The sequence below is a fragment of the Lynx canadensis genome, chromosome B2, assembly GCF_007474595.2.
Source record: "Lynx canadensis isolate LIC74 chromosome B2, mLynCan4.pri.v2, whole genome shotgun sequence".
In the NCBI taxonomy this organism is placed as follows: Eukaryota; Metazoa; Chordata; class Mammalia; order Carnivora; family Felidae; genus Lynx; species Lynx canadensis.
Window position 1 is genome coordinate 123,677,886 of NC_044307.1, and position 14,812 is coordinate 123,692,697.

Below are 14,812 nucleotides of genomic sequence, written 5' to 3' on the forward strand. Positions count from 1 at the left end.
AATACCTACCTCACAGCACTATGGTGAGAATTAAATGTATTAACGTATGCGGAGTACTTACGACAGTGTCCAGCACGGTATGAGGGTGGCAATCAGTGTTGGGTGTTATTTTTGCTTGCACTGAATAGACTTTGGACAGAAAGTATATAATGCTGAAACCAAAGCAACTGGTGAAGACAGCAGTAAGCTGACCTGATCAGGCTGACAGTGAGTATCTTTAGATTTGGAGCAAACCACCATGAACTACCTCAAGTGATGAGAAACATTTTTTTAAACTCAGTTTAATTCTAGGTGCACTCAGAAGATAAGGGTTTCACAAATGGAAGGCCAGTGAACTGTACCTAGTTGTGCCACCTCTTCATTCAGTGCTCCACTTCGCAGTCCAGCGTAAGCCAACAATATTGATGACAGACTCTAAAATCTGGGCCTGGGTTCCTTAAAGTCTTGTAAACCTTCATAAAGGTCCGAGTTCCAAGGAAGTCTCATTTCACAGCATAGCATGAGCTCAGTAACGCTGCTAGAGGTACAGGGAGTCTGATAACTGAACTTTATTAAAGATGCCAGAATTTGCCAAGTTGGTAGTAGGCAGCCTCGGAGATTACCGATAGGTCTGAAAACTCACCTGCCTGCCTGCCCTCGAATTCTCTTTGGAGCCCTGGCAACAGCATTCAGCCCTCAACCACACATGGGACTGGACAAAGAGGGATATTTGTTAGCCAGATAAACCTCAGGCCCTTTTCAGCATATGAACTCAAACCAGACTTATTGTGAGTGTTGATAAACACAGATAGGATGATTGGCAAGTTTCACCTTCCCTGTTGCCTTGGTGGATTCTCGAGTTGAGGTACAAAGAATACTGAAAGAATTGTTAAGGGAATAGCAGGAAGGGGGAAGATGGAAAAACAAAGAAAAAAAACAAGGAAACTGGCCATGCACGAACTACAGCATCAGCCCCTCAAATAACCCTGCGATGGTGCAATTTACATCCTAAAATGCTCATTCTGATGACTCACGGGGGGTTATGCCTTCATAGGGTCGCCACGTATTACAAGATTTGCAATAATGCAGTGGGGTTAATAGGCGATCACAAGGGTTATCTTCCAAACAAATATAATTAGGGCATCTTTAAAAACCATGAAAAGTCTACTATGAAGGAATCATGAAATCATTTGATTAGTCCAGTCTTAAAAGAAAAAAAACAGCAAAGGAAAGTGGGGTATCTCTGGTCCTTTCTTATCATATTGATATTGCAGATGAGGAAAGAGGAAGGCTACACGATGGGCTCTCTACCCACCACCTGTATGTACAATCATGAAGACGACGTGGGATCACAGAGGAAGAGTTACGAGCTTGCACTTCAGCTCTGGGAGCTGGGTTGGTCACACTGCTCCTCGGGGGAAGGGAACTGGCCTGTCCTGTCCCACGGACTCCCAGCACCTGCAAGGAGGCCTGGCACATGGCAGGTCTCTGGAAATGCTTGCTGACTCCAAGATAAAGCACTCAACCTCACAAAGCTGCAGTGGAAGTTCAACAAGGAAATGTATGCAGGATGTATATACATCCTGGCACAAAGAGGCCCCTTAATAAATACTAATTGAACCTGGGCACTAACACACTAAGGCAACTTTTATTTAAAGCAAATTTCTTTGAAAATCACCAAGAAGTTAATGATCTCTGTCCAAAGCCCATAGGTCTCAACAACTTTCTAATGAAATTTTAACAAATTTTTAATTTTAACTCTATTCTGAAATCAGAAGTTAAAAAAGCATAAATTCTTTTTTGAGAACTGCTGTAAATACAAGTTTTCAAAATGTGTACATTTAGAGTACTTAAGAGCAAATATACATACATGCTAATTTAGCAGACAGTAAATGATAAATGAAATTTAATTTTATAACACCAACAAAATTCTTCTCATTATGTGTGTATATATATTTATGTGTGTATACACACAGGGATATACAAATCTATATCCACAGATATGGATACTTATAATGTGAAATGATTTAAGATATTAAGCACACCATTAGAGTATAAACTAATATGACAAAACATCTGAGACAAATGCAAGAGCGTTTTCCATAAGCGGAAAATCTGCGGGCTAGAGGACACACACCTAAGCTTCTGTACATCAATAAATAACTTTTTTGTGTGTAACCAATCAAGAAATATCTTGATCTCTAGAGAGTTAATTCAAAAACTCTTGTCTATATTTGAATTTATTTGAATTCACTGAAGCAAATACCTGTTTCTCCAGTGAGAGCTCCCTTGGTTATATCTCCGTTTCTCTGATCAACAGTTTTCAAAAAAAAAAAAAAAAAAAAAAGAGATTTTTTTAAATGTTAAAGTTAGAAGTGAAAGGAAAAAAAAGTTATTAGGAATAGTTTAAAAATGGCCATCTCAGTACCTTATCTGTAGGTTCTGTTCGTCTTGTTCTTTTCATAATCTCCTCAAGTCGCTACATGGAAGGGAGAATTGAGCAAAAGGATCAAATCCAGAAAGAAGGCTAGCCTGGCACATTTCACTGACTAAGCAAATGGGTCATTAAAACACGGCTGTTACTTTGGGTAATTATAATACACACTGCTTTGGCCTAATTGGCATTATTCACAAAGCTGGAACTGACTGAAGGCACATGAATCAGAAGGAACTGTTTATGGTGACCGCCCCACTATGAAGACTGATTTCTTTGGAGGAGATGATGAATCCTGAGAGCTACCCTACCCTTGATCCCAACAGGACTCTTACATGGTCCACCTTCCTCCTGCCCTGCAACGGAACATTATAACCTTCATTTATTTACAAAGCTTTCCTTGCGGGGAGGGGGTCGAATTCATTTGTAAAATGTCTCCTTAGTGGATTAAACAAGCAGAGCACGAGGAGAACACACGTGCTTTCTGAGAGCAGTGAGCTAGTGTCTGGGTCCTCCCGTGGCTTCAAGTCTGGGGAAGAATGGGCACAGTTAGCATCCCAGGTTTCCGCGTTAGATGCAATCACCTTCTTTCTTTCCAGGCGCTCCTGCTCTTCTCTCTGGAAGTGCTTCTCCCGCTCCTGCCGAACCCTCTCTGCTTCCTCCCGAACGCGAGCTTCTTCTTCCTTCTGGAAACAAGAAGGCGGCCTGTGCTTCTGGGCAGCAGGGTTGCTGGCTGCCCCCATCCCTGGGGTGGGGGTGGGGGTGGGGGTGGGGGTGGGGGGGTGAGGAGGGGGCTCCCGGAGGTGGGGGCGCGCGGGCGCGCGGAGAAGTGCAAGAGGCGAGCGCGTGCACGAGACGGGGCGGGAGGACTTGCACCCCCACCCTGGACACTCTCCCCCCTCCCCAGGGCCCCGCCGGGCGGACCCCTACCTGCTTCTGCGCGCGCTCCTCGCCCTCGCGCTCGCGCCGCTCCCGCTCCTCCTCCGCTTGCCGGCGCAGCTGCTCTTCCCGCTGCCGGGCCTGCTCGGCCTCCAGCCGGCGGGCCTCCTCCTCGCGCCGCGCCCGCTCCTCCGCCACCTTCTGCGCCAGCTCCTCTTTCTTTTGTCTGCAAAAAGACACGCGAGGGGGGCTCCCTGGACAGAGGCTCGGGTTTGTGGCTCCAGCAGGGGCAGTCTGTTCCGAGGGCTGGGGGAGGGGGGGAATCTCCACTGGGGACGCTCAGCGTGGTTCGTGGTCAAAACGTGAAGCCACCCTCCATGCTTCATCTTTCCGGCCTCATGTGGCCTTGTAGTAAACAGAAGGAAAACGAGACCACTAGTATTTCGAGGAGCGCTTGTTTGTGGAAGTCCGTGCAACTTAATTATCCTTAAAGGCCGAGACTTGTTTAATCCACTAACGAGACATTTTAGTAATGAATTCGACCCCCTCCCCGCAAGGAAAGCTTTGTAAATAAATAAAGGTTATAATGTTCCGTTACAGGGCAGGAGGAAGGTGGACCATGTAAGAAGAGTCCTGTTGGGATCAAGGGTAGGGAACGTCCAAGATCTCTGTCAGCACAGGGGCTGTGGTCCTCCCCACCCCCCCCCCAGGCCCCCAAGGTGCTGTTGTGCTTATTTGAAGAACAATTTGCATTGACATTGGTTTTTTTTAGCCACAGGAGGAGGCCAACTAAGCAAACTGTCCCTCCAGCAAACTAGCAGGCAATCATGTGGACACTTAACTGTCTCACCCAGCTACTCTGAGAGTTCTATCTAGAAGAAACCATGAACTCTTACTATGCAGCTTTAAAACGATAATTAGGAAGATAATAAGGAAATATGGAGATCAGAAATATGTTCAGTAAAAAAAAAATCAGAGTGCACAGTTGTACCTCCACTGTGCTTAGAATTATGTAAATAGATGTCTGTGTGTACATACTTATGTACGTTTATAAACCTGCACACTGTTCAGAGACTGGAAAGGATGATCTCAAATCCACTCTTCCAATTATTGAAAACTGGTAAGATGATGGACAGATTTTTTTCCTTGAAGCCTTTCCCCATCAGTGTTGTGGCACTGTCAGTATAATAAGAAAATGTGATTTAAAAAAAAAAAAATCACTTAGCGGTCAGAGACACGATTGTGAAGCAGCTAATCCATTCACCATCATGACTGCCACCACCTCTCGTGTCTCTCAGACGGAAGACTTAATCCCAGGTATCCCTAGGAGGTCACCGCTCATTGAGCACGGTCACCGCTTTACCTTTCCAGCTCTTCCCTCTCCCTCTTCTCCCTTTCCTCCTTCTCTCTCTGCTCCCGGGCCAGCCGCCTCTTCTCAGCTAGCAGCCTCGTGGCCTCTTCTGGGTCGGTGGTGCCCGCAGAGGTCTTGGGAGAAGCGCAAGCAGTCACAGTGGATGGCGAGGCTGGGGCTGAGGCTGGGGCTGGGACCGGCGCTGGAGCGGGGGCCGAGGGGGCCACGGCTGGGGCTGAAGCAGCTGTACAAACAGGTACAACGAGAAAACCAACTGGAAACAAAACCCAAAGAACAAAACAAAAACTAGCATTCCCCACACCCCAGGCCTAGAATTCATCATTGTAAAAGAAAAGGGAATGTTTATTATCGTGTGTTCTCATGGTTTCACCGTATTCTGTTTGTAACCAAGCAACATAACAAAAAGGTGCATGTGTAAGTGAGCCATCCTACAGGGCTGATGCTCTGTCACCAAGTCCTATTTTTATACAAGTTCATCAGTTAACAACATGTATCGAGTGTGTACTCGGTAGAGAGCCTCATGTTAGGCTCTGTGGGAAGTTATACCCTGAGCAAAAAGATGAGATCTTCCATTTGCCTTTCGTTACATTAAAAAGATTCCTTCTCTTAGTGACTATTCATTACTAGAGGACTAAAGCCTTTCTATGAGTTTCCTCAGCGTCTCTGCCACGAGCCCAGATTCAGGCTGGGAAGATGACACCTGACGAAGAGGTCCCTTTTGTCTACCCATAGCTGTCTCCAGGTCTGAGGTAGGAGGAGCCATAGGCCTCTTCAGGAGCCAGTGCTAGTGTTCCCATACATTTGGGGCTCCACTGTCTGTCCTGATGCCAGGATGGAGCATAAGTCCCATGGCCTTATTCAGATTCAGGAAACGGCCGAGAGAGCTGATCCGGGAGGGAGTCCACGCAGATGCACCTGCTGTGAGATATGATCTCTAGCATTCTAGACCCTCCTCTCAAGATTCACCTATCTCCTTCTGCCCCTACACACTTTTTCTTTGTCCTCAGGGCACTTTTTGGCCTTTCTCTTCTACCCCTTTCCATGCAAACAAATACTGGACTCTTCCATTGTCTAACGACACTGTTGCCTGTCTTGAGTCATCTATTCTTTCTTTGCTCCTACCACCTACCTTCAGATTAAGTCTTAAGGAGGAAACTTTTGAACGAAGACAATTTTCAACAAGAAATACTGAATTCCCAGTTCTAGGTGATTTTTAAATTCTAGATAGTGTCTGGTTTCGCCTGGTAGAGAGGAGATCCATTGGGTCTTCTGAAACAAATTCTGTCAAGCATAGAGGCTAGCCAGTGGTCCTGAAACTCCCGTAGGCACAGGAAAACTGGCCATTCTGTATTTTGTCTGGCAATCCTGCACCGGAATTGATGGCTAAGCTCAGTGTCTTTCTGACTCCCTGGATCTAACATATACTTGGATTCAGTAGGTCTGAGGTAGGACCAGGGCTCTGTACATTAAAACATCATAGAAATCGTGGATCAAAAATATTTCCGTAAGATCTTCCTTCTAAAAGGTGGAACTCACACCCTTCCCTTGAGTGTAAGTTGAACCTAGTGACTTGCTTCTAATGAAGAGAAGATGACCGAAATTGTGACTTCTGTGTGTAGGACTTCTGAGACTAGGCACAAAAGGTGTGGCTTCCTCGTGATGCTCTCTCTCAGATCGTGCTCTCTGGGGAAAGCCAGGAAGTCCAGCGGATGGACTGTAAGGATATCAAGTAACCCAGGTTCATGTGTCATGAAATGGAGCTCAGCCATGTGTATGCACCACCTGCCAACAACCCAGCTAAGCTGCTTCCAAACTCCTGATCCAAGAATCTGTGTGACATGACATAGTAACTGCTGTTAGAAGCTGCATAGTTTTAGCAAAATTTGTTACACAGCAATAGATAACGAATACAAACGATCCTGATGCAGGTGGTCTGAACACCACATTCTGTGAAACACTGGATTCAGCCAATAAAAGGAGTCATAAACTCTACCTGAATTAATATACTATGGCTCCAAAAATAGGATTTTGATTGGATGATTCTTTGTATGTAAAACAAAATCACACTTAGGAAAAGTTCGCAAAATTAACCTCAATAAAATTTCCAAGTCCCCAGTAAGAGCAAGCAACCCACACTCCATCACAAGTCAGCTGAATCTTACCAGGAGCAGCCTCTGGTTCGACAGGTGTCCCCTCTTCAACTGTGGCTTCTTCCACCTTCACTAAAGGTGCTCTGCCCTTAAGTGATGGCTCACTGGCAACTTTCTGGGGTTCCTTCTCGGGTTCTTTTCTCTCAGATTCCACTCTGACTTCTCTCTTGACAGGGCGGATGTTGCCAGGGGATGGGGGCCGGACCTGGGCAGGGGTAGCTTTGACTGATCCGGGAGGCAAGGAGGAGGCTGGTCTGGGTGTGCCAGGCAGATGAGGAAAGGACTTGGATGGAAGCCTGGGTGACAAACAGTGGCAAGAGAACGGGAGACATCAGAGTAGGCTTTCCCGAATCTTCCTTTCCTCACACTTCTACCCCATGATAGTACTAGAACACCAATAAGGAAAAGAAACGAAGATATTTAGCTGCGTGTATTTGCTTTTTATGTAGCAAACACAAAAATATTCACTCTAGACTCTTTCCTGTTTTCTTTTTCTTTTCCTCCAAGGAAAAAATATTATTCCTGACGTCAATGCCAAACAGCGTGGAAAGAATAGTTTCCTTTCAGAGAACAGAGGCTACAAATTCTTCAACATGGAACAACCCAGCCAGCTTCTTAAATTTCGCTTACCAAAGTCGGGAGGGCCCTGGTGATCTTACTTTGGGATGAGATGGAGACAGAGCCCTCCGAATGCCACACGTGGGTTGGAACGGGAGGTTTTCTCTCTCTCTGTCTCTTTTATAGCCCTAAGTTCAGAGAAACACAATAATTAGATTTTGCTATAGGAGTGGGACAATCCCATTCACAGTATTCAATAGTGGAGCCACAACCCATTGAGTGACTTCTTGGAAATTTTCCAACTTTTGTCATTTATACCCATTCCACTCCCACAAAAAGCCCTTGTTAGCTTAACACTGAATATTGTCAACTGAATTAACACAATCTGACACTAATAATAAAGCTCTGGATGTCTGATCTGGAGTTATAGTTGTTTAAAAAAATACACACTTATACTCTTAGAAACCACCTATATATACTTTGTGCCTAAAATCAGCTGGGGCAAAATCTCTCACTGTCTGGTTCAAACCACACAAATGTCAAAATTAACATCACTTCCATTCCCTTCTCCCCCCTCTTTTAATTCTTTAGCATTTTTTTTCTTTTTTTTTTCCACCTTGGAACATGGACATAACTGCAGTCTTTTTTTTTTTTTTAAATAATACCTGTCTGCTACATCAGACATTAATATATTTTCCCCTTTATACTGATACTACATAAATAAGTCCTTTCTCACCTAATGTCCTCTTGCTCTTGAAGGAAAAGTTATGTTCCAGGTGAAGAATTCTAGCTATTTTTAATCTTCTTTAAGGATAAAATTGAAATGGCAGAGTGGGTCAAAACATCATCCCTTTTCTAGCTGCATCCTATAAATTCAGCCAGAGAGTGATACCTTTTCTAACTCGAAATGAGCAAAGGGAAACCCAGAGTGTTCCGATAATGTATAGTCAGCCAAGACAAAAAGACCAAAACAAAACAAAACAAAACAACAAAAAAGCACAGAGCAAGAAAGACTAATTCTAAGTATCTGAAACTTGCCAACAATGTTCTGGCCTGGGAATGGATACTCACTGGATACACCTGTGCAAGCACCTGTCAGTCCTTAACTCTGTTAGGATCCTTGCAGGAAAGCAGACTGTGAGAGCCCAAGGAAAGGGACAGAACTTTATCTTATCTAGCCGCAGGGCCAAGAAGCTGGTAGTGTACCTTCTCTTCTTTCTGCCCGGTACAAGCATCAAGTCCCCTCTTCCTTCCTTTCCCACGTTTGTTTCCCTTCAGTGTCCCTTCTAATTGCTCCTCTCCACTTTCCTTAGAAGCATTCTAGTTGCTTGACTGGGCTGTAGGTGGGGGAAAAACATGAGTATCAAATAATACTCAATGTCTTCCTGGGATTTCTAAATAAAACAAATGAAGACTGGGGCAGGAAAAAGTTTTACAAGATGTGTGCCAGCTCTATATCACTTGTGGCTGCATGACCATCCTTTGCCCCCATTTCTGGTCCCAGAAGGTGGGAGGTGAGGGCTCAGAGAGCAGCTGTAGTCCTTGGGCACAAAAGTGTCAGCCAGCACATGGGACCCTTCTGGAAGGGATAGAGGGTGGCAATTATGCCTTGGGAATATCAGTGCCAGAGTGGAAGGCCTGGGGCTCTTCCCAAGAGAAGCTGGGGTTATGCACCTCAAGTAGCTTTTTCCTTTTTCTGGAAACATTTTAATGTGGTTGAAGTCAAATTAAGGAGAGATCTGAATGGGAAAATAAGTCCGGAAGTGTAGCTCGTGATGCGGGGGATACACGGATGAATTTCATCATCTGGGTCTTAAGACAGGCATTGAGGGAATGAACCTACAAAGATCTGTATAATCCTTCTTTTTGCATAAAAAAAAAAGTCTTCTTTTTTTAAAGTGGCATTGAATCAATTCTTTCTTTCCTAAAACTGACCACCTTAAAGGGGTAGGGGAAACAGGGAAAGAGCAGTTTAGAAAAATGCCCCATACTTAAGATAACATCCTCTCAGGCAGGTAGATGCTTTTACTCTCTTAGTTCTTTTAGATGTCTTTTCATTGGTCTGGCACCCAATCACCTATTTGGGGACCACACGTGTAAAGGCATTCCTTATCCTCGTCCTGATATGAGTTAGTAGCCAACGGTCTATACAATAATCTTCCCTGTTAATAATTTCCACAAGGCTACACTAAGGTGGAAGGCACAGCAAGGTGCCCATGTCAATGGTGCTGGCAAGTTTCCCAGCAGGACAAAGACTTTCATTTTCCAATTAGAGTTAGGTTTAGAATACAAATAACTTTCAAGAGAGATAATACAGACAAATACTCCAAAGCAGACTGAAGTCCAATAGAACTTTCTGTGATGACTGAAGTAATCAACATCCATGCTGTCCAATATACTAGCCACGTTTGGCTATTTGAATTGAGGTCTAAATTAACTAAAATTAAATAAAATTGAAAATAAAATTATGAAAACAGTTCTATTTGTAACAGCATCAAAAAGAATTAAATACTTAGGAATAAACTTAACCAAGAAGGCAGAAGACTTGTACACTGCAAAACAAAAGAAATGAAAGAAGACAAAATGGGAAGACAGTCTATGTTCACAGACTAGATAGAAGACAGACTTATTGTTAAAATGTCAACACTGCCCGAAAGCAACTACAGAGTCAATGCAATCCCTATCAAAATCCAATGTTGTTTTTGCAGAAATAGAAAAATTAATCCTAAATTCATATGGAACCTCAAGGTACCCTGAGTAGATAAGACATTCTTGAAAAGGAGAACAAAGTCGGAGGTCTTGTACTTTTGATTTCAAAACATAATCAAAACAGTGCGGTACTGGCATAAAGATAAGCATATGGGCCAATGAAATAGCCCAGAAATAAATCCTTGTGTATATGGTCAGAGGATCCTTGATAAGGGTGCCAAGACCACTCAGTGGGGAAAAGATAGTCCCTTCAACAAACGGTGTTGAGAAAACTGGGTATCTACATGCAAAAGAATGTAGTTGGACTCTACCTCACACCATATACAAAAACTAACTCCAAATGGATTAAAGACCTAAATGTAAAACTTAAAATTGTAAAATTCCTGCAAGAAAGTTGAGGAAGCTTCGTGACATTGTTTTTGGTAATGATTTCTTGGATATGGTACCAAAAGGCCACAAAAGCAAAAAGAGACAAATGGGACAACATCAAACTTAAAAACTCCTGTGCATCAAAGGATACATACAATCAACAGAGTAATAAGGTAACCTACAGAAAGAGAAATATTTGCAAATCATATATCTGAAAAGAGATTAATATCCAGAACATGTAATATCCAGAATATGTAAATATCCTACAACTCAACAACAACAACAAAAAATAAAGATTAAACAAATTAAAGAATAAGAATAAAAGATGAGCAAAGGACTTAAGTAGATATTTCTCCAAAAAAAGATATGTGAATGGTCAACAAGCACATAGAAAGATGCTCAGTATCACTGATTGTTAGGGAAATGCAAATCAAAACCACAGTGAGATAGCACCTCACACCATTATGATTTTCACAAGAAAATAACAAGTGTTGGTGAAGATGTGGAAGAACCGGAACCCGTCTATATTGTTGGGGGAACGTAAGTTAAATGGGGCATTGCTATGGAAAACAATATGGCAGTAGGGCAAAATATTAGAAATAGAATGACCACAAAATCCAGCAATCCCACTTCTGGGTATATATCCAGAACAACTGGAGGCAGGGTCTTGAAAGAGATCTATTACCCACATATATAGCTGTGCTATTCATAGTAGTCAAGAGGCAGAAGCAACTCAAATGTTCATCAGCAGATGAATGGATTAGCAAAATGTGGTGTATATGCGTGTGTTTGTGTATATGCATACATACATACAATGCAGTTTTATTAGCCTTAAGGACAGAAATCCTGTCACATGCTACAACATGGATGGACATTATGCAAAGTGAAATAAACCAGTCACAAAAAGATAAATACTATATGATTCCATTCGTGTGAGGTATCTACACTAGTCAAATTCAAAGAAACAGAAACTGAAATGGTGGGTTACCAGGGATTGGGAGAGGAGAAAATGGGGAGTTGTTCCTTAGTGGGCATAGTTTCAGTTTTTCAAGATTTAATAAGTTCTGAAAAATATACGTAATATTACTGAAATGTACACTTAGAAACGGTTAAGACAGTAGATTTTGTTATATGTATTTTTTTTTACTGTAATTAAACATTTTTAAAAAGGAAATTAAATTTAAAATTCTTTGTCATTCTCACTAGCCACTTTTCAAGTGCTTCCATGACCAACTGCTGCTGGTTGCTCAAATGAATTCCACAGTACAGCTCTGGGGCAAAAGTGACTTGTGAGTCACTTTCCGGAAATAGGTATTTGCCTAAACATTTGGTCGTAAAGAGATGAAAAGACAACCAGTAAGTCAAATATAGAAAGAGGAAGGCGTTAAAAAAAATAAAAAATGGGTGAGAAAGTAGAGTTTCTGGATCATGTGATGACAAATCCCTCTCATTTAATCTGTTGGCCAAGGGTCAGCTCTCATCCTCCCCTCCTGGTGTATTATGTTGTGTTTTTATCCGCAGCAAGGTATTTTTCCTTTGGTAAGTACTTTTCCCTCTCCAATAAGTACTCAACCTTTGGGGGCCAAGCTGTTCACCCCAACTATTGCTTTTTATCCACAGCTAGGCACTCTGAAGCACCAATGCGCTAAGGATGAAAAACTACCCAGACATCAAAGGTAGTTTCACCTTTAGCTTGTAGGGCTGGAAGTCTGACTCAATCATGAATTAAACACTGATTCCTGAAAGCCTGGGGCTTGAAAGAAAACAGCCCGTAGGCAAAGCCATCGAGCTCTCACAAGCCTCAAATTATCCTCAAACAGCTATACAAAATCCTTTTAAGTGTCCATCAGCTTTATAAATCTGAACTGCTCTGGGAAGTTCAAGATTTTAAAAAAATCGTTCAGCCTTTCATTAAGCAGTTCATGGTATTACTATGGGAGAGAGGCAACGAGGTCTTCCGGTTGACTGGGGAGTCCTTCAAGACTACAGTACAATCACTGAAGACCACACAACAATGTCTGCTCCTTTCAACGGATACTAAATAGCACAGAGTTTGAGGAAGAAAGATGCATGGAGACAAACAAGTTACCTCATTGCATTTATGGCATGAAATTAATTAGAGGTGAACATTAAGGTCAGCTCAGCCACCTTGCCAGTAATGCCAAGTACAAATTATATTCTTCACTTGCAAAACAAGAGTCTGTAACACAGCCCAGTGGCCTTTCAAGGATTAGTTACTTAGCAAATCACTAGTGTCTTCAAAATACTTTTGTCACTGTATTTTCAGATCTGGGCCTTGACAGGGAGGGATGAGCTAGGCAGACAAAAATTCTTTATTTTGCTTTTTGGTGAAGCACACTGAGAGTTCAGCCAGCTTCTGGATATGGGGGCTTAATCACATGCAGAGGCAGGGGCCCAGGCCCTTTGACCTCCATCAAAGGGTTTCTTACTTTCAGGAATGTCAAAATGTCCTGGCATTGCACTGGTTTGCATGGAGGCACCCGTGTGCTACTACGGCCACTCGCACAAACTTAGACAAAGAATGGTTTTCATCTTCAAGTTCACGTTTTTAGGGGGAACAAAACTCCCAAGTGGAGAGAAAGCGTGGGGACACCACTGCCCAGGGGTGGGCACCTCCCACTCCAACACCCACACCGCACCTCAGGGTGGTGTCCACTCCGCACAGACATGCCTGGCTGTTCCCAACGGCTACTCACCACTGTGCCATGAACAGTCCTCCTTCGCGCAGAGCCCTCTGGCGGTGTTACCAAGAATTTGGGTCGATCCGTCAGATTTCTAGAGTGTGCAGCTTTGTAGGGCATGATGTTGATGGGGCTGCAAGATGCTGAACGAGGACAAATGGGGATAACTAGGGTGCAGGTGATTGTTTTACACACAAGAGTGCCAGAGGAGCAGGTGAAGGAAAGCCAAAAGCAGGTTCAGGAAAAGGAGCAAAGCAGAGGTAGAAAGAAAAGTAGGGAGAAGATGTTATTACCTAAAGGTGTCCAGAGCCTTCATATTCAACTCTCCTGACAGTCCTATCAGTTTACAGTGTGTCCAAAGAGAAGCCATGTCCAAGTGAAAAATCTAGACTGTATAAGCTATTTGGCTATTTAGACACCGATTAAAGACACAGATGTAATCTCATATAGAAAGCAATGGCCTTATCTTCCTATGAAATAATGGTTCTGCTAAAATGCTACAATAGTGACAGATAACTTTTATATAAGGACTGTTTACAATTAGATTTTTCCCAATTAGCTTTAAGATGGAACAAAAGGTGGAAAGACAGGAAACAAGCAAGCAGGCAAGCAAGAGACATTCCAGCTATTTCCAGGGTGAAGTTCAACAGCCGGTGGAAAGAATTTTTATAATGTTAAGTGACCAAGTCTTACCAGGAGTTAAGACTGGTCACAAAGATAACTAATAATTCCCAGAAACAAATTTTGTAAATGTGTTGTCTATTTACAGGCAAATCAGATGCATAGCTGATGGGTTTTCCCAAAAGCCAAGGCATTTGATGGTGTATAACAAGCAGTAGAATTTATGCAGAAGTGGGATGTAATCATTTAAAATGATGAATAGAACATAAACATGTTAGAATTGCCAAAAATAAAGTTGAGTCATGAATAGCTTTTACAGTTTTACTCAGGTTGATAAAGGTTTTGAAAATCACATAGTTTCTGACCATTCACATTCACAGGGACACTGTCATGAATCACATGATTCTGAGGAACAATGGGTTTAAGGAAATTCATAGAACACTACATAGGTATCCAAAGTGTGGGTACTAAGGTTCCAAGGTTCGTTTTCAGATCTCACTGAGAAATCCTGTTCTCCAGCAAAAGAGTAAGACAATTAAACATGACTTCTGAGGAGAATACTAGGTGTTTGGATGATGTTATAAAATGACTTTACCCACTTAAAGCCATTGTAGCAAACCTTTAAAAAGACCATTATTTCAGCTATGTATAATAGTATTTATTAATAAATTAAAAACTCAAAAGTTGGGAATTTTGGAATTATAGAGACAAGAAATACTTGTTACTTATCTACAGACAGAAAGTTGATCAGATGGCTTATCTATTCATGTGCTCTGTCATTACATGATTTGTAGTATCTTCTGGTTATCACTGAATGGTCAAGGCTGGGAATAAACTAGACACTGCATTCTGTTTTCCAATCCTCTGAAAACAGAACTCTATTTCTTCAGGATAAACTAAAACACTTTGCAACCACCCCCCCTCCCCTGTTGTCCTTAAAAGAATATGTTTATCTTACCTGGGACTGACATAAAGCTTGGCTTCAGACCTTAATGATGAAGGAAGATGCCTTTATTGTGAGAAAGGAGAACCTTGTCTC

At 42.5% G+C, this 14,812-nt stretch overlaps 1 protein-coding gene across 8 annotated transcripts in view; it reads right to left on the reverse strand.

The window, feature by feature from the left end:
* The window catches only part of MAP7 (microtubule associated protein 7), a 176,157-nt gene that overhangs the window by 13,673 nt on the left and 147,672 nt on the right, over positions 1–14,812 (reverse strand). For 5 of the 8 annotated variants that reach the window (XM_030316425.1, XM_030316427.2, XM_030316424.2 and 2 more), the window contains 8 exons: positions 13,168–13,319; positions 7,445–7,560; positions 6,827–7,110; positions 4,656–4,887; positions 3,344–3,518; positions 2,998–3,099; positions 2,408–2,458; positions 2,246–2,303 (listed from right to left, as the gene is read on the reverse strand). In XM_030316425.1, coding sequence (XP_030172285.1) covers positions 2,246–2,303; positions 2,408–2,458; positions 2,998–3,099; positions 3,344–3,518; positions 4,656–4,887; positions 6,827–7,110; positions 7,445–7,560; positions 13,168–13,319 — 1,170 coding nt within the window. The remainder of the gene's footprint in view (positions 1–2,245; positions 2,304–2,407; positions 2,459–2,997; positions 3,100–3,343; positions 3,519–4,655; positions 4,888–6,826; positions 7,111–7,444; positions 7,561–13,167; positions 13,320–14,812) is intronic. The other 3 variants (XM_032593255.1, XM_030316428.2, XM_030316423.2) reach the window with 1 other exon arrangement.